Below are 20788 nucleotides of genomic sequence, written 5' to 3' on the forward strand. Positions count from 1 at the left end.
CAGAGACCTGGAAACCATACTCACAAAAACTGCAGTAAGAGAAACAGATTCTACAGGTCAGAAAGATGCATCTATATCTTCAGAAAATTAATGAGATCTTGGAGCATGTCAAGAGAGCTCATCATAAGATTCAACAAGACTCTAAAACTTCCTTTTGATCTTTAAGTAAAATAAAAAAGATATAACAAAAAAGACATATGAAGCAAATGTCTGCAGCAAATGAAGGCAGCACTTATGAAGGAAAAAAGAAAGTGAATGAAGAGGAGACCTTAAGTATGCTTTAGTGAATGCTTCTGAGGTATAGCAAGTAATAAGCATATAAGTTGAACTGAGTTCCCAGATTTTTAATCATGCACAGCAAAATAGCTTCTCAAATATTCAATTTCTCATCTGAGCCAAATACTTATGCAGGAAAATTTAAAACAACTGTTGAAGCTGGAGTACCTCTTGAGAGATTCCACACTTGTTGAATGAAATGAGCTAGTTTATAGTAGAGGAAGTGGTGGGAATATGGAACACTTTTTTTTGTTTAATACAAAATACTGAATTTAAAATGTGGCTATTTTGTCAAAAACACCACCTGTGTTAGTTTATATATCTATTACAAAGGATGAATAATAATTTTGATGAAAAATGAACATAATAAATAATTACATTTGATTTTTATACTTCCTGTAAATTATGAGTGAGCAATTTGAAGTGGGGTGGTTACATGAAACAGATTTAAAATATGCATTCCCAGTTTAGATTTTTACTTATGAAATTATAAAATGGTATTTTGACCTCACATGGAAAAAAAATCACAAACTACAGTGTAAATCTGTAGTAAAATAGTTTTTATGAGCTATAGATAACAATTCTGGTTCACAATTTAAAGTTCTTCATGAACAAAAGTTGCAAATGAACACTGAGTCTCACACCCATGCACAACATATGAGACCATTACTGACACATGGCACATTGAACCAAAAGTTCTACAGAATTTGACTATTTAAATGCCTCACTGCAAAATAAACAGCCTGGATCATTGTTTTCCGAAACGTCTTTCCCAAGATATTCTATCAGGTTAGAACTATGAGAAGATAGTTCTATTTCCTCTTCCTCGCTACAACTTTCGTCCTTACTTCTTTTTGTAGTTGAGAACAGTGTTCATTTACCAGCGTCAACAGTCTTTGCTCTTGTTGGTCTGTCTGACATATTGGCAGTTACTGGTTGATTTATAGGGCTATAAAAGGAAGATACCAGAATTGATGCCTTTTTCATCTGTAGATTCAGTTCAGTATTTTGTTTCTTGTCCATGAAACACTTCAAAGCGTTTTTATAGGGTGAAATGGTTTGGGCAGTAGCTGAAAGTGCTTTCTGACCTCTGTCTGATGTCTTCTTTTTTGAACTTGGGACTGGAGAGATGTGTTGTGGCTTTACATAGCCAACAGATGTTGATGGACCCACTGTCTGCTCTTCTCATCACCCCTCATCACCTTGCTTCGAATCACCTCCGGCATCTCCATTGTCACAAAGTGCTTCACCACTGTCAGCAACCTTTTCTGCTTCATGTTCAGCAGCAATGAAATCTGCTTCTGTAAAAATATATCTGTTTGGTGGATAAATGTTGGTACATTTTAATCCATTGACTGCTACTGCACCACGTTGGACTCTGTGGTACATCTTTCCAAACTTCTCTGCAATATCGTAGGTATCCATACTGCCTGTTCTTAGTGCCTACCTAATCTCTTCACTGTAATATATTTTTAGAGAGCCCATGAAAGTCCTATCAAGGGGCTGTAGTCTATGTGTAGTATGAGGTGGCAAGCAGAGAATGGTCACATGATTATCTTTTGCTTTTATTATGACATCTATATTCCTGGTGTGAGAGTAATGTCCATCCAGTATGAGCAAGACTGGGGATTCAGCTGTAGGTTTCGTATGTTCAAAGAATAGCTCCAGAAGGTGCACCTTTCATTAATCTGTTTGTCCAAATGGTACCTGGAAAAATCATCATTGGAGGCACAAAGCTGCCACCTGCACTCATGCATGCAACAATCATCACCAGACTTCCCCTCTCTGCAACAGTGAGGGCTCCTATCTGTTTTCTTCCCTTCATGTCAATTACATGTGGAATTATTGTTTGCACTAAACTAAGATCAGACTCATCAACATAGAAAATCTGATCAGGAGGATAGCGATGTTTAGTGTATTTGGCTTCCAGAAGAACAAAACATTTCATGACACTCTCTCAATTAAAGCCAGTGGCTCGAGCAAGTGATGTTCCTTCAGGCTTTCATACTGAATGCTGATTCTTGTGTCTGCTCACTAAGTGATCGAACGATGCCCTTCCAGCCATATCATCAGTGAATGGATTCCTGTTTCCATTTCTTACTGCCAGCTGATAAGCCATTCGCCTCATGTCATTATGAGTGAGTCCAAAAAATTTCTTTTCCATTAATAGGCAATACTCAACAAGGTCCTTTTCAATTTCTCGGGAAGAACAGGTTTTCTACCTAATTTTTCATGTGTGAAAGTATTTGAATTTATATCCTTTCTAGCCACCTTTCTAAAGAGAGTAGCTTGTGGTATATTGAAACATCTTGCTGCTTCATTTAGAGTTTTAGTTTTATCCCTAACAGCCATCATTGCTTGAACCACATCTTCAGGGTGAGATTTCTGTCACATTTTTTCAGGACACAATCTTATTTCATACATTTGTCAAATATCAGAATCTGATACTACAGAACAGTTGTTGAAAAGTAATGAACCATGTTTTTTTTCTTTCTTTTTTTTCTTTTTCTTTTTTTTAAAAGAAATCTAATACAGTATTGCAATAATGTGGGAAATGTGAATCTATAGTTCAATTAGTTTATCTTGGCAGTTCACACATGCCAGTCCAGACGTGGGAGATTGCAGTGTTGCCAGTTGTACACGCCAAGAGAAGAAGCAGCTCCATAGTGTAGTTCACAAACTTACGTTAGGGGGGAGTGCCAGTTTATGCAGTAAAGCCACCACGGCCACATTAACCCTTTCACTGCTACAGAGATGTGCTCCCCACATTCTGTGATGTGCACGATCATTGCACTGCTTGCCTGTGCAGACACATGGTATTTTGATTGCTTTGACACACTTTATCATTTGATTTCACAAAAACAATTGGGACCAAAAATTTGATTTTTACACATCTTCTTGACTGATACCTCCACCCCATAAATGACTTAATTTTGTTTTGATGTTCAACGCAGTTATTGTGGAGCATTAGATGTAGTAAATCATTGCACGAAATTTTGAAAAGTTTGCAGAGGCCAAAGTCCATAGCGTATACTTTCCGTTTTGTCGATTCTAGTTGCCACTAGAAATTTCAAAAAATTACATTCAAACGAATAAAATTCATGAAGTAAGACACTTCAATACTGTTTTTAAAGAAAGAAAATATTAAGCACCAATCAAAAACCTTTCACTTAGCAGCCATAACACTTTAACCATTATGCTAACACAGCTCGTCGTTCAGTATATCTCCCAGAGGACTTTAAAAGATCACACAAAATATCGACAAACACTGTTGGTATGATTATGAATTACTCACGTTTCGTCAAAGTACAATAAGAAATAAACAATTACAGCTGTTCTTTATTGTGAAAAAGCGGTTAGTGAGAATGATACAAACACCTTTCCTTGCTATCGCCTGAATTAGGAGGCTTATTGCTTGTTTGGTTTAATTTATTAATAGAACATGAAGCAATTGCTATAAAGAATGCTTTTTCCAAACTTTCTTTGAAAGAAAGTCTGCTATCAAGACATTGCTTTTGTTCAATTACTTTATTTATGACTGAACGTTTCTAAAACTGAAGACACTCATCCATGCTCTGCACTGCAGTCAAGCTCTGGCAACATTGTTCTCTGTTCATTGGCTGACTGTGTTTTGTGATGTCAGATGCGCTGAAAGAACCTAAACTCAGCCGCCGTCATAAATGATGCGCACTTCAGAACTCATGTTCTTATCTTATTGTATACTTTTTAGACATGTCAACAAGTTCCATCAATAGATGACAGCATATAAGCACTTATAAAAAGACTAACATTGATATGCATGTTAGATAACAGCCTGTTACGTAAGTTTTGAATGCTGCATGTGAAACTCGGAATAATCTTTTGTGGGGGATGCTACATTTGACATCAGCTAAGAAGATAAAGTATTTGTCAGTTAATAGAAGCTGCAGGACATATGCAACTGCTTGGTCAAAAGTGGAGGAGACTGTGTGCCTCTACAGTGACGTCACCAAAAGTCTAACACACTGGTAACACAATTTGCACCATTCGCTGGTTAACAGGTGCTGAATTGCATTGGAAATTTTCTATTGCTAAATGCTGAATACCATACCGTTATTGATAAATTAAGTCATTCAAAAGTTTGTGAACCTTGGGTACATGAATAATGATTAACCAATAGCAGTAGCATCAGCTTGGTGTACCCATTCAAATGGGAGAAGTCTGAAGCAAACACTGTGACAATGTATGAGACATAGCATCACTTCTTTGGATTTGAGAAGTAAAGGTGGTCACTGGCATTCCGTTAAATTGCCAAAGAAATAAAGAAACAAGTTAGAACTGTGACTATATTTCTAATAATCCTATCTTCAACTTCCCATTAAATCAGAATTTTACATATTTATTGTTGTTCAGAACTCTGCAAACCACTGAGATGATGATGGTAAAAAGTTTTGGTAATGAGATTAAAAAAAAAAAAACTGGTGAGTTTTAGACAGGAGGAGAAATTAATGAGTTTGGTTCAGTATCTCAGCAACCTGAGAAAACGTTATGCTCATCTACATAGAGTTCACTCTTCACAACATTTACTGATTTTTCTATGGTAATGCAAGAGCACATTAATTTATGCAGACTAGAGTTGAGACTGTACAGTTTGAGTGGAGACTCTTTCCTCACCTTACATACAGCCTAGACATAGTATCATCACACTACCATCTGTTCAAGTCACTGTACAATACAGCTTGGTTGCCACAATGAGTAATTAGAGAATCTCTGAAATTTTGTGTTCCAGTTTCTGAGGAATGAGTTCTAGGACATCAATTTCTGAACAAATTGAAAATAATTTCAATAAACAAGAGAAACATCTAAGGTATATTATACTACAAGTAATGGAACAAATATTTATCCAGCCAATATTATGCTAAAAAAATACAGGTTTCATGCTTTCTGAAGATAATGTAGAATGATTGGGCTTATACTTACACCTCAAAACAGCTGGCATAACAGCTGTATAAGCTAGGTATAGATTGGTACAGAATAGAAAGCTGACATTGTTGAATGTTTTTGAAGCATCATTTCCAGCTCCAGTAAAATTAAGCCCAAACACAACTCCAACAAGAACATGAAGCACCAATTTGAGATGTGTGACAGTCTGTTGGAAAACAAATATTGCAAGTATTTAAACCTCAATGAAAGTACTTACATTGTCAACACATTTTAATAACCACAAGTTGTTAATAGCTTAAAACATTGACACAGAAAACTGATTTTGCAGGATTATTAAGGAAACACGCTATTTTATTTTACTTTTTTCATAGTTCATAAACATGCTGCATTACACATATTGAAATGGGTCTGACTTACCCAGTCTCTGTAGAGTTGCACGTAAAACCTTTGCAATAGAATCCAGAATCTTGTAAACTCTGAAGGCTTAGCTACAAGAACTAGAGTTTTGTGTGGTACAGTGCCATCTTTCCTAGTCTCTACCACAATTGCATTACCTAGAATCAGATGAATTGCAGTACTTAAAAGATGTAGCTATCGGACTTTAAAGACTCATGCAGTTCAAGGATAAGAATGCTCCAAGTTTAGCTGATACATTAGAAAATATGTTAATCAATTTTCTTGAATTTTTGGCTTCCACTTACTGCAATATGTTGAGATGATATGTACTACAAAGTATTGGTAGTGCACAGAAATATGTAAGCATTATGCTATATCAAGGCTGATGAACTTAAATTAATGTAATATGACTCTTTTCAAATCCTTCAGTATAAGACATGGTATCACAAGATCCATCAGATGCTCTTAACCAATCTAACATATGCCTCAGGAATCAAAAGATCAGGTACAGCAATAGAGTATTGAGATTTTATTTTTGGATGGAACAGAAAAAAGGAGTGACTAATGATATTCCTATCTTTGCCACATAGTGGCTTGTAGAATGTCCAACATCCTTTTGTACATCAGCATTGTTCGTCAGCCAGGCAGTGCATTCCACTGCCTGTTTCAAAATGATTTAGAATACATAAGGCTAATTGATACACACTCTCTTTAAAAGGAACAGTATCTCATTTTTGACAATGACAAATATAACAATGTTATGGAAAGGAAAGTTGCTACTCACCATATATCAGAGATGCTGAGTCGCTGTTAGGCATCCGTGACTCAACACCTCACTGTATGGTGAGTAGAAACTTTCCTTTTCACAATATTGTTACTATCGCAAATATATGATAGTAACAATATGCTTGGGCTCCTGAACAAATTATAAGGGAGGATATTTTAATGTGTTAGAAATCACTGAGGACGTTTATTAGTATTCCCACAGACAATGTTACAGTCACACATTTGACTCCCCCTTTCTTAAGAGCATGCAACAAAAATAAATATATATGTGTCATCTGCTCTTTTTGACTTGTCTGAAAGAACACATACACACACAGACACAAACACACAAATCAGTGAAATAAGGATCCTTTGTTGCACTTGGACACAGTGTCACAATCAAACTTGAATGACAAGTTGGGTGTGATGTTTTATGTTTCCTTAGGTCTGCTTGTATGATATCTTGTATGAACAGGGCAATGTACTTGCCTGCAGGGGAGTAAATCATATTCATCAATAAAGTTCTATAGCCAGATATTCAGTACCTATCTTGCAGACATGAGATCACTCTGTCAGACGTACAATTGTTTGGCACCATTTTTGGCAACACTACTTATGATTTCTACACTTTTATCACAGTGCTGAAGGCTATTCTCTGAGAACATATGCTAGCCTTGTTTGATTCCATGCCAAGACACGTAAAGAATTTTATTGCAGTACACATGGTTTTCAGATGATGTTTATTCTCATAATCAGATCTCAGATCTCACTGTTAGTGGGGAAATTTGCTGAAAATGCTATTAACCAAATGCTTCAGCTGTTCAAGGTTTCAGAGTTCCAGTAAGCAATTGCTGTAATATTGATATATCTGGTGCCTTTGACAAACCATTGGCAGATATCTTCATGTACATAGCTGAATCACCTCACCTGGCTATGTTGGCTTTACAGACATCTACCTAGGCTACTGTGCAGATAGAAGGGCTGCTTTGTTGAATCCCAACAATAATTTGGCCAAATAATCACTAAAGGTTGCCCTCAGTCTTCATCCCTTGGACCTAAATTTTGAGATGTTTACCTTGAACCCATTCTGAAATATCTCCAAGAAAAACCTGAAGCTTTGACTGTAACTACATATGCTGTCAATCTCCTACTATTAAGCCAAGGTAACAGCAGACTACAGTTGGAAATGGAAGTGGAAGTTCTGATGGACACCATTCGTGAGTAGTGTAGAGTAAATAGACTTTCATTTTCTCCTCAAAAGTCAACTCATACAGGGTGTCACAGAAGCAATGGTCAATATTCATGTATATAAAAGGAACATCATTTGAAGCAAAAAGGTCTAGTCAATTTGGGGTCTGAAATGCCTACCTTAGGAACGTCTGGCACTTCTTCATTTTCAGTACTGTAAACAAAAACTCTTCTATTGCAAGTTCTTTGATTTACATATTTTGAGAGGTGATATTATGGACCAAAACAAGAAAAATGTGACCAGTGAATGCAGGCTCTAAAATGCATACTGTAAGAGCTTCCACCTGTTCAGTAGAAGAGGTGTATTTCATGAAAGTGAAGCAGAAGAAGTGTTCATAGTACTTAAGCTACGAATGTTACAGCCAATGCTTATTACACTTTTCTGATTTGAACTGTCATTCCTGTCATATTCCTGAATATTGACATTTCACCCTTGGACTCCCCATATAATGGTAAAAGGCAAGTCACAGGTGAAATATTGTAATCAAATTATGCACCCATACAAAAAAGTCCCACCTTAACTATCTTGAGACACATCGAGATGATAAATCTGATTTTGATACATAAATGCAGCCTACTGAAAGATTTGGCAATTACGAACAAAATTGTTGACATTTTTCAACATAGATTTGGCCTCTAAAATTTTTCACCTTTACCAAGAGGCAATACTAGCCACCATAGTTGGTTATGATGCTAGCATGTGTGTACAAAAATTGTCTGTGGTGTGGAAGCAGTTCGACTGTTTTGCGTAGATGGTGTCTTGGTGCAGATGCAGTGTGTAGTTCTATTGCATTCCTCAGTTGCATTTGGCAATACATCAGATGGATTTGGCACATCATCAACTAATGCATTGGAAGTAGTGTGTAGATTTGTGTATCATATCAGAGAATGAGTTGCTGTCTACTAGATGGAGGAAACCAGGCCACATAAAGTAAATAAAGTGCTTGTGACTTGTGATGATAATCACATCAGAGGCCATATTATCGATTTCTGGCAAGAGAGATGCTGCTGTCCTGCCACTGTAAGGTGCAAATATGATTCTTGCCCGATTTCAGAGAAAGAATTCAAATGCTCACATTCAGCCAACCACTGGTATAGTGCACTGATCAATATTATCTGTACAGAATCCAGAGAAAACAGGATCACAGCTGTAATTGTAGAGCCATAGGTACTTCTAGAATGTCCAGTTTATGAGTACCTTGATGGTACAGAAGAGGCAGTAGCTTCAAGTCATTCCTGTCAGTAAGACAGAATGCAATGAGCTGATATATGGCATCTTGAATGAAATAGCTTCTGTCTTCTCTTGGCTGGTCAAAAGAGGATTTTGACTCACTTATGCGTGCCCAGCACAGAAAGATGTGACATGTTTTAGAAGAGAGGAATAACTTGACACCTTGACAGGAATGGTTGGAAACAGGTTTTCTAAGCCATCAGTTGCTCTTGATTTCTGCAGCCAAGTTGTTGTTGGATCAAGTCAAGTCTGAAAAGGAGACTGGGTATTCAGTACCCCCTCCCCCCTTTCATCTACCATATAACATGGATGGTGAAATGGGATATACAAAAATACTGTTGGCTTACTATTGGATCCATGAGGTTCCTAAAAATAGCACAAAAATGAAACAGGATCTAGAGCTACCGAATCCCTGAAGTTACTTAAGGTAACTCATAAACTGTCATAGTACTTGTTGCCTCCTCCATACACACTTTTGTAATAGTGAAGGATTTATTAGATCTTTTCTGCTTTCTGTTCCTCTTTCCATTCCCTACCTCCCTCTGTCTCTTACTATTATTTATTATTATTATTATTAGTCTTTCATAATATTAAGTGGAGGGTAGTTACCATGGCTGGTCTTAATGGATAAAGTACTAATAGTTAGTGCAGTGCAGTTGAATCCACATGGCTGGAACAGTTGCCCATTGGCAGTTAATGAGGTCACCACTATATACCATTTACTTAAAAAAAAAGTGTACGATATCTGTTCAAAAATGTCCAGAACATTGTCCACAAAATTTTTCTGTGCTTACCTTTTACTTATTGTGCATGGTCTCCTTTTGGATACTCTCCTCCACAATTGATATTCCACTCCCAATGCCATTTCTGCTTCTGGAAGCAGTCTTGTCTTAATATGCCTCTTTCTGGATCACACAAAGTGCTGTCTGCAAATTTTCTTTTATCCCATCTATTGTTGGAAATTTTGTTGTTTCAATGGGGTTTTCAACTTTGGAAATGAAAAAGAAGTCCACAGGGACCATGTCTGGAGAGTATGGAGGGTAAGGCACCAGAGTGATTTCATTATTTGTGCAATAGTCACACACCAACAGAGATGAAAGTGTGGGTGTGTCATCATGATGAAAGAGTTGTGATCTTGCTATATTCCAGGCCGTTTCCTCCTCACATTTTCTTGCAGGCATCCCAACGTGTCCTAATAACACCAAAAATGAACTGTTTTCTCTCTGTGGCACAAGTTCATTATGAACTAATCCTTCGAAGTGAAAGAAAACTGTCAGCATGGCTGTTATATTTGACCTGACATGATGAGCTTTATCTGGTCTTTGAAAACCTTTCACAACCCATTGTGAAGATTGAACCCTGGTTTAACCATTATAACCATAAACCCACATCTCATCACTAGTTATGATTCTCTCAAGCAACATCTTGTTCTCATTTGTGCAGTCCAAAAGCTCTTCACAATTGTAAGGCAGAGGTATTTCTGGTCTTTACTCATGAGCTATGGGATGACCGTGGCAGCAACTCAAGCATTCCAAGAAGCTCCATCAGGGTTTCATGACATGATCCAACTGAAATGTTACATTATTCTGCAATCTCTAGGTAGTCAGTCTTCAATTGGCATTGACAATTCCACTGAGTTCCCGACATGAGCATCATTGGTAGATGTTGAAGGGAGTCCTGAATGAGTATCACCTTTAACTTCTGTCCAACCATTTTTAAACCATGTGAACCATTCATATCACCAAGGATGGCTTAAGTATTCATCACTGTAGGCTTCTTGCATCATTTTGTGCATCTCTGTAAAGGTTTTGTTGAGTTTCACACAAGATTTAATGCAGATGCTGAGCTTCTCTAACCCCACCATCTAAAAAATCATAAAATTGTGTGACAGTGTTCTACTCAATACATCTCTGAACAGCAACTAACAGACATACAACAGTGAAACTTCTGGCAGTTACATGTTTAACACAGACATATGCAGAGATGGCAACTGCATTCCGTTCCAACATAACCACCGGTGCGAAATTATGAAAGTTCGAGAATTTTTTGAACAGCCCTCATATATCCTGTTTTGTGATTCTTCCAGTGTAATCATAACGAAATAGTTCACCTATAAACTTTTTCATTATATGTTTTTTTTGTAAAACTTGTACAGAAATGTAATGTAAATAAATACGCATTTACTTGGCTAAGTGATGGACCATGAAAAATGGTAGAACATATAAAAAATGTTATTGTCAATCCTGTAATTTTAATCACTTTTGTATTAGCATGTAGCTCACTTGTAGTGCATTATTTATTTCAGTTGTGTTTTCTTATGGAGTTGTAATTTTCACAAATGAAAATGTACTTTATGGAAACTCCACTTTGTCATTTGACTGATAGTCCAGTGTGTAATATTTTAACTGCACTTTAACAAGAAATAAAGATATTTTTTCTTGCTAATTCACAGTTTGCGCAAAGTTTAATAGTTAATGTTTTATCTGGATAAGAAACTGGCCCCATTGATCACAATTATTAATGTTTCATTTAAGCATTGAATCCTTTCTTGTCACAAAAAAGGCGATTTTGAAGGAATATGTGCTAGATTTTTGTACCTTGTCCTCTCTCATTTGAATAGAATTATGTATCCTTGTGTTTCTCATTTCCAATGGTGTACCGAACAGTTTAGCAGAAAATAGTGATTAAGACTATGGAATGATTGTATGCATGCAAGACCCATAGTGACCTATGTTGGGTGATTGGAAAGGTCAGTGTTACATCAGACTTCAGTGGTTGAGGCCCCTAAACAAAGTGGAAATGTGAATGTAAGTACCAGGATGTCTTCTCAACTTCAAAGAGTGCACCATGAGATTGTGAGTGGGCTACTGAATGGGTCTAGCCTGCACCTGGTTGACAACTTGTTTGTATTGGTACTCCAACAATCCCTGTTTATGTCTCATGGACTTGCAAAACACTGATTCCATCTTAAGACATTTGGATGCCCAGGTTGGAGACTTAATGCTATACTTAGTGTTTAGAGTTAGAAATCATGTACTGGTCTGTAACCTTAAACATTTATTTACTGTCATGTCACTAACTTGTACCGTCCTGTTGACAAATGAGCTGAATCATCTCATTTGGTTTTCCACTTACTCATTTCCACCATCAGTGTTCACTGATGTGCATGGGGGCACTCTGGTCCAGACAGCCTCTCTTATAATGTTTTAGCATCCAATGCTAAGAGTCTCACGCCTAATAAATCCTAGTCCCACGTGATATACAGTAACAGGAGGAATGCATGTGATCCAGTGGCTTCTGTATCCCATAGCAAACAAGTCACTGCATGACAATGTGGCTGCTCACTTGTTGTCATTGCCCGTCACTGAACTGCCATGTGATTTTCTGCAATGATGGCTGTCTATCCATTGCTGTGATCCAAGACATTAGTTGCTAACCCCCATCATCAAATTTTTTTTACCCTCAGCTGGCAGCAGTTTTTCTGTAGCACAGGTATTCATAATGCATCCTTGACACAGTGGCACTTGGGAAGGCAAGTGTCTGCATGAACTCAGAGATGGTATTTTCCATTTGACCATAAACCACAATATGGGCACAATAAAATACATTGACATCATGTGTCTTACCCATAATGTGCTTGGTTGTTACACCTATGAGCACTACTGGATATATGACACAATCTGAAATATTACATTGGCCATGGTAATTAGAAAGCTATCCTCAAACATAGCAACTCTCTCTAATGAAAATACTCATGGAAATATTGCTTCTGTAGTAATATAAGAAGACATTATTGAATGTTACATCATTGCAAAAGATTTAGATAAGAACTCACAGTTAAGGAAAAAAGTGGATATCTACTTCATATTTTATTTTGATCTAGCAATTTATATGACAATCAGACACTTAAGCCCTTAACAGTACTCAGTGTAAAACTATATGCATTTTTACTCTTATGGTAGACACAATTATAGTGAGAATATGAAACTGTTAACTGCATACTCTTACTCACACGGGCATATGAGAGTAGACCCTCAGTCAGGCAAGAATTTCCAAGAGAAAGTCTTCAGCAGTATTCATACAGATAACATCCAATACCTTCATCACCCTGTGCCACCATTCTTTACATTTATTACTATGTACTGAGTCAATGTCAAAACCACACCTGCATCCAGAGCAACTGCATTTTGTTTTGTAGAACAAATGTTCAGAGGAGCTCTGAACAATAATTTTTTTCCATTTTAGAAGCGTGTGTTTTCTTTTCCAGTTTTTCCTTCAGTTTTCCTTCTCCTTCATATTCTTCTGTTTCTGATGGAGAGCGCTATTCCCCAGTTATGAGAGGCTTCCCAAATTTTGAACACTTTGTTTCTTTCTGTCAACTGATGTCAGGTTTAGCAGAGGGCACATCAGAAATGGGCATATGAATTTGTACAATTGTGACCTTAATTTTGAGTGCTCCCATAGAACTTTCTGTCTGGCAGAATATGTATTCAAAGTTGCAAATATGAATCTCCTTTGGCTGTATATCAGAAAGGTGACAACTAAAATTTGTTCTGGATAGGGACCCAAACCAAGATTTCCTGCTTTACATGAGCATTCACCTTTGCTTTGGCTATCCACGCACAAATCATGGCCAGACTAACTTCCATATATCACAACCTGCACTCCTATGTGCATGAATGTCTGAAGGAAATCTGCATCATGCTTCTTAATAACACAGATACTGCTATTTTGTATTTATTTACCAATATGAGGTCTTCAACTCTCAATAAATGTATCCTTTCTGGATGTAATATGCTTAACCTCTGAGTGTAGGTTGTAATGCATGGAAAATGATGTATAGAAGTTTGAGTGTTATCATTGTGTTCATGCTCAGATGGCCAAGGCAGTTACAATGACTACTCATGTAAACCAGGAAATCTGGGTTTATGTCCCGGACCAGCACAAATTTTCATTGTTCTCATTCCAATATACAGCTGAAAGTGGTTCATATTCACAAATGTGGATATATTTCCTGTATTTCTTGATGGCTGTAGTCATTGCAGTGCTCCACACTTCTTAATAAGACAGGCACGCTATTTCATTTTTTTTCTGTCTGGATATCCTTTGCTGGACTGCTGTCTCTAGTCATTTTATTATACTTGAAGACCTAAAGCATGGTTTTTATCCTGGTGTTACACAAAAACAATAAAGGCACCTCCCTGTCACTTCCAATGCTTTTGCCACCTTCCATAGTGTTTCTCTCTGATTATAGGCACTTCTGAATTAACCACTACAGTGGTAAGTATGATTGTCTCTAAATTTAAAAGTTCAGAAATGTGTTGTTGGAGCCTAACAGATGACAGACAGGCCACATGCACAGGAAAAAATACCATATAGACTTCACACCTAAGGCAATATATTAAACTGCAATGGCTGGAAAAACATTACAAGTTACTTTCGATCTTAACAAAAGTACTTGCTTATCATAATACAAACAAAGAACACAGGAGTAACAGAAAATGTCTGCTCTTTGTGTTATTATGCACAGCTATGATGACTAGCCAATGCCAGTTTTCCACCAAGTGCACCCAGCATAGAAAAATTGATAATTCATAGATGATCTGTGCTACAGACTGAACTTCCCTCATATAGAGTGATTAAGAAATCTAACTAGTAACATATACCAATATAAATAAACACACAGAAATACTCACCATTCGTTTGGACAGGTGGACTTCGCCAACTGTTTTCTTTAACTGCTGTCACTAGGGCATCAGTACAGTCTCCATATTCTCCACTGATAACTTCAAGCACTGAAAATAGTATTGTTTCTATTATTTTTGCATCCTCTCCTATGATATCACTCAACACAATTTGTATTGAGTTTCTGCATACATTAATTGCACTCCACAATTAATATTTAAATGTGTTTATAATTATTTCTATATAAAAGCTACATAATCTTACAGAATAAGCTGTGTATAAGTCAAACCTACAAGATGAGAGATGCAGCACCTGTGATGTAGAAATTTTCACTGCCCATGAGGAGATGATAGGGCTCAGCATGAAAATTTTAATTCTCAAATTGTGCACAAGTTTCTTCTGTTAAAATTCAAAACCTGTCAGCAGTCTCATAGTAGAGGCTCCTATTAACTGTGATTTGTCACTTGGTTGGGAACCCTATACTCAGTGTGCCCTCTGGTGATATTGATAAGCCATGCTACAATACCAGATTTCATAGACAAATTGTAGTTTCCAAGCACTAATATCCTACTAATAAATAAAATGTACCATTTGCTTTACTGGCAAACAAGTTTTTTTATCACTGCTCTTCATTAAAAAAGCTGTCCTTCACTGGATTGTTGATTTCAACATTGTAGCACATTGCTAATCATGATTCTATTGGAGTTACCGCTTCCTTACCTTCCTCTGACGTGCACTTGCACTTGTCCAGTCAGTTACAGTCGATCTACAGTTTAAAGTAGACCAAGTTCCATGGTAAAACATGGAATTTCTGATAAATACACATCACTGTCCAAAGTAAAAGAATCCAGAAGTCACTGAACAAGTATTTGTTCTGAACTGGGGACTGATTATGAACCTTTAGAATTTTAGCTTCACAATTGTCATGCATTGCATATTTTTTAAGTTTATAAAAACAAGTAACAAGCACAATATTTCATTTCTTCAACATGTTCACTAGAATCTGCTCATCTTGATGCTGTTAAACCACAATGAAACGAATGGTAAACTGATTGAATGAAAGATCCCACAGACCCCACATCTACTTGCACTGAATGAATGTTTTGCCATTTAGTGAACAATGATGCTAGCTCAGTATCATAATTATATTTATACTCCAGTGTTTTTGTGCTCATGATCTGATAGATCTTAGTTCTTGAACTCTTCCTTCCTGTTTTCCATGACCTGTAACAATTCTGAAGTGTCTGATTCTGTAATTCATTTGATTGGTCTGATGCATAAATATGACTTAAGCATTTTTGAAATTTATTTTTTTCTCTATCACTTCAAAGACCCTTTCCCTAGGCACAGAAGCATGCTCTGGTATGAGACAATAGGCCTAATGCTCAATATCACTATCCAGACTGAAGCAATTAATATAGTTTAGAGCTTGTGTTGTATTTGTTGTTTCCTGGATTTGAAGATAGAACCACCATCTTTTCATCATGTTTATTTTATGCTACTCTAATATGGAATACACACAGGATACCACTTCTGAAGATCATATAGATAATGTACTTTTTGACTGTATAATTATAAGTTTATCTTTGAACTCTTCCATTTGATCTGTGTTTGCATAGAAAAACAATATCAGATTTGTGATGCTAAATACCTTATTGTATATTTACGTATTTATTATCCAAACTAGTTTTGACAACAAATATCACCATCATAAAAAAAAATTGTTCAAATGCTCTGAGCAGTATGGGACTTAACATCTGAGGTCATCAGTCCCCTACAACTTACAACTACTTAAACCTAACTAACATAAGGACATCACACACATCCATGCCCGAGACAGGATTCGAACCTGCGACCGTAGTGGTCACGCATTCCAGTCTGAAGCGCCTAGAACCGCTCGGCCATCCCAGCCAGCTTCACCATCATCAGTGGGTTCTTTAAATCTTATTTATTGTGTATTATGGCATGTTACTGAAAATCATCATAACTGTTTGTGGCATATTTTCTGTGCTTTTTCTGTTGCCCTTTTTTTCTCAACATACATCATGTCATCTGCAAATTTGTTGGATGGCATGTAGTGGATTCTATACACAGAACAGGACAGCAAACAGCAAGATGGAGTAATCTTCTGGATCATAAAGTGTGACAGTTTTGTTTTTCTGTGTGTAGAATCAGCTAAATGGCATCCAATGAACTTACAGATGATATGATGTACTCTGAGAAAAACAGCAACAGAAAAAAGGATAGAAAATATGCTGCAAACAGCGACAATAATTCTTAAAAAGATGCCATAATGCACAATAAATAAGATTTAAACAACCCACTGATGATGGTGATATTTGTTGCTGAAACTAGTTCGGGGAATAAATTAGTACTTGTAAACAAATAACAAGGTGTTTTGCATCAAGGTGACTGTATAACCTTTTGGCCATGCACTTATAAAGGCTAAATCTATGTTGTATAATTGAGTGCTAAAAGAGTCAGTTTCTTGAAAGCGTCAAAGTTTCCAGGCCAACCTCTTTCAATGTGGGATAATTTCACCTGCCATTGGAATGTCAACATATTTTAACTTATGGTATGAGCTGTCCATACAAACAAAACCTCATTTTTCTTCCAAATGTGTGGAATATCTCCCTTTGACACTGAGCTCCTCATTTGGCAACTACATAGTCTGTGGTATCAGTCTCATTTCTTTTGGTTACATCTTCATGTACACAGTTCCTGGTGGAGCAAAAGAACACACCTGTAGTGAATGGTACCTTCACTGCCACTGTGCTGACTGACTTTGGTGGAACTTGTCAGAACATAACAGGAAGATAGAAAAACAATTATACACTAATTAGTCCTGACAAAAAGCAGTGAGGTGTCATTTCTTTTGAACCGAGCAAATAGTAACACTACCCATACATAAAGGAGCAGTTAATCATGTACTATGAAGACTCTGTAGAACACCTTTAAACAGAAATAACTGTCAAGAAGAGCTAAACAAAGTCTTCACTATGGCCACAATAGCAACATATTATACAAGTTACAAAACATCTTTTAAAGGAATATACAAACAGAATTCAGACAAAATAAGAACAATTTGGATAAACTAATACATACAACACAAAGCACTCTTAAATTATAAAGTTCATTGCACAACACAAAGAGAAAATGGCACAACTTCACACTCAAAAATTGCAACATCTTTAAAAAATCACAGAGTCAAAATAGCCCTCAAACAAACAGGTTGTTTATAAATAAACTAAAAACAAGGGCAAAAAATTATGATAGTACAATAGTTCAGAGATCTACGAATTGAAATGAAATAGCTGCAACTCCAAATACACTGGTATGACTGCAAGAAACATCAGAATTAAACAATGGAAAATTCAGGATGAAATAACAACAATATTACAAATAGGCTAGATTATGTTGGAAGTAGGCCTTTTGGCTGAAAGCTTACGTGTATATCAGTCTTTTCATTGAGCCTGTTTGTGAATGAACCTCAGAATTAGATACAAATAATACATACAAACATTGGAGAGTTAGTGTACCCACTGCTTAATGCAGACAATTTAAGGCAAGAAAATCACCACCACTACACTAGGGTAAAAGTGGATATAATAATCTTCTTCCATAATAACAATAGACTTAAATTGTAAAGTAAATAAGATGCCCATTGAGAATTTAAATTATATGTTTCACTCAATTTTAATGACTACTCGAGGATATCTGTCTGTTGAGACACTACTATTGCTGCACATGATTTTGAGCAATGTCCAACAGTGTGCAAAATGCTTCTCTAAACAGTTTTATTTCTTACTTGTGGACAAATCATTTCACAAGACACATAACCTTGTTTTCAGTTTTTTTTGTTTTGTTTTCAAGTTTTGTTCTTAATTACTCTCATTACTTCATAGCAATATTTTTTTCTTTTGCAAAATGGACTTCAAGCAGGCCATTTTGATTCTCCATTTGTCCTTTTTCACTGTTCATTTGTCATGAACATTAAGACAAAATTCTGTTGTATAATTCAAGAGCGTCTTGGTTTCTCTCTGCTGAAACCTTTATTGACATTTAGGTAACACACCAATGTAACATGTTATGTTCTATATATAGCCTTTGAAGAGAAAACTTTTGGCATTTCATTTACAGAGCAGGTATCTGTTCTTTAAATAACAGGTGTATCAGAAAGAATCATCCAATTTGGCACATCTATATTTCTAGAACTAATAAACGTATACAATGAATTTTGTTTTTTGATGGATAGAAAACTCAAAAAAGTTTTTTTTCATGCCTTCCAATAGGTGTTCAATATGTCCCCTGTGAGCTGCATGACATAAGTCAATGTGGTATTTAAACTGTTCCCACACTGCGGCAAACATGTCTTGAGTCACAACTTCTACAGCTCAGTTCATTCATTGTTATTGATAATGGTGGCACATGGAATGTGTCTTTTATAAACCCCCTAAAAGAAATAATCTCATACAGTAAGGTCCTGTGACCTCCATCCCCATATTTGATTCTCACAGTGAAGCAACATTACAGACCACAATTAGTAGAAAATTGTTTATTGTAGGCTGTCATACACAAAGTTATACTGGTTTATGTGAACAATAGGAAATGTTCTGAAAATAAGACTATTTTAATGCACCATAACATAAAAAATAGCCTTGTTAACTTCGCTTATCGTAGTTCTTTTATGTCAACATCGGAAAGTGTCAGTAAGAGATATCTTCCTCTCTTGGTGTACTGATAGCCTACAAATCAATTCTTTATACAACTTCACTGTATGGAACATCTTGGATTTCAGAAGCTTGAGGGAAATGGAACATTGTCATTTTTTCCCTTCATTTTTTCTGAGAAACTATTTCGATTGTCTTATGTTCCCATCCATCAACATTCCAACTGGTTAGACACTAAGCAGAGGACTGATGCTTAGAAATACTGGCGTGGGTAGCAGGAGGAATGCTTGCACCAAGTTGAACAGTTAGCTTTTTGTCTCTGCTTCTTGGTGAACCATGTGCTCTAGGTATGGTAAACTTGTAAGATAAAACATCTGTCCACATCTTCTCCGAACCTGAGTGTTAAACTTTACCTTGTCACGTTTTGCTTTACAGCCAGAGGTGACAATCCTTGGCATGTTTTCAACATTCTGCAATGGTTTTCTTGGAAACTGAACCTTTAGAAGGCCGGCCTATTACAGTTCTTTTTCCAGGAATCAGCACAGTCCTCCATGCTGCTTTAGTGGCTCTCAGTACTGCAACATCCAGGAGCTGGGTAATAGGTGTGTAATTTGTGGGTAGCATTATAATGTAGTATTGTGATTATGACACAGCCGTATCACTTTCTGGGAGAGATGGCTTAAAGCTTCTGCCCCATAAAATCTTTTCTTTCATCAACTGTTCTTCAGCAGAGCAGAGTTATTTGCACAAAGAATTCTTTAAATAATAACATGTCAGATCAACCAGATTTGCTTACTGCATGGTGTGAGAGCTCAACACCACGTTCAGTCTGAGTTGGGTGGAAACTTGTACACTTAATCTAAAAGGCAACATTCTTCCAGTCCCAGATACAGTAAATATTACATTGTTTGACTGTATGGGAACATTGAGAGATTTGAGAGGTCAAAACTCTGACATTCCAGGAAAACAAACTTTGGATGAGAAAAAGAGTGACAGGTTGTGCATTCTTGGACATGGTAATTGTGCAGAAGTGCTGAATGCTCTATGGAATATCACCAAGTCCCACATCATTCAATAGTGTTTCTAGTAAGCCTTAGTAGCCAACTTTCATGTTTCCTCTTAAATTTTTAATTTACTCTATTTCTGTTTCCCATATTTCTTGAGTATTGTTCTTAAGCTTCTGTCACTCTTCGTGTATTCTACAATGGTTATTTTCATTGCATTTTCGTTATATTTGAAGAGCACAGTGTTTTCAGCAAACTTTTCCTACTTTCTGACCATGTATCACTTCACCCCAGAAAACATCAATTATGTAAACAAATCAGTCTCATGCATAAATTAATGGTATAAATATCACGAAAATTTATGTAATACACAACTTCAAAAACAGGTCCGATGGCTACTCTGGGAACAATATTAATGTTCTTCAAAGCTATGGAGGAGAGTTTTGAAGCTATCACATAGTTTTCTTTTTCCTATCTGAAAGGCAAAAATATTCTGCCAATTACTTGCCTACAAAATTACCATAAAAACCTTTATGAAAACTTGATAGACAATACCAAGTGCAGCGGCAACTGCAGAGTGGGGCATTAGA

At 36.5% G+C, this 20788-nt stretch overlaps 1 protein-coding gene across 1 annotated transcript in view; it reads right to left on the minus strand.

Moving 5' to 3' along the window:
* The window catches only part of LOC126278108 (ATP-binding cassette sub-family G member 1), a 463862-nt gene that overhangs the window by 6124 nt on the left and 436950 nt on the right, over positions 1–20788 (minus strand). Inside the window, exons 6-8 of the mRNA XM_049977984.1 lie at positions 14536–14634; positions 5617–5753; positions 5236–5404 (exon numbers count right to left, since the gene is read on the minus strand). Coding sequence (XP_049833941.1) covers positions 5236–5404; positions 5617–5753; positions 14536–14634 — 405 coding nt within the window. The remainder of the gene's footprint in view (positions 1–5235; positions 5405–5616; positions 5754–14535; positions 14635–20788) is intronic.

The sequence above is a fragment of the Schistocerca gregaria genome, chromosome 6 (genome assembly GCF_023897955.1).
Source record: "Schistocerca gregaria isolate iqSchGreg1 chromosome 6, iqSchGreg1.2, whole genome shotgun sequence".
Classification (NCBI taxonomy): domain Eukaryota; kingdom Metazoa; phylum Arthropoda; class Insecta; order Orthoptera; family Acrididae; genus Schistocerca; species Schistocerca gregaria.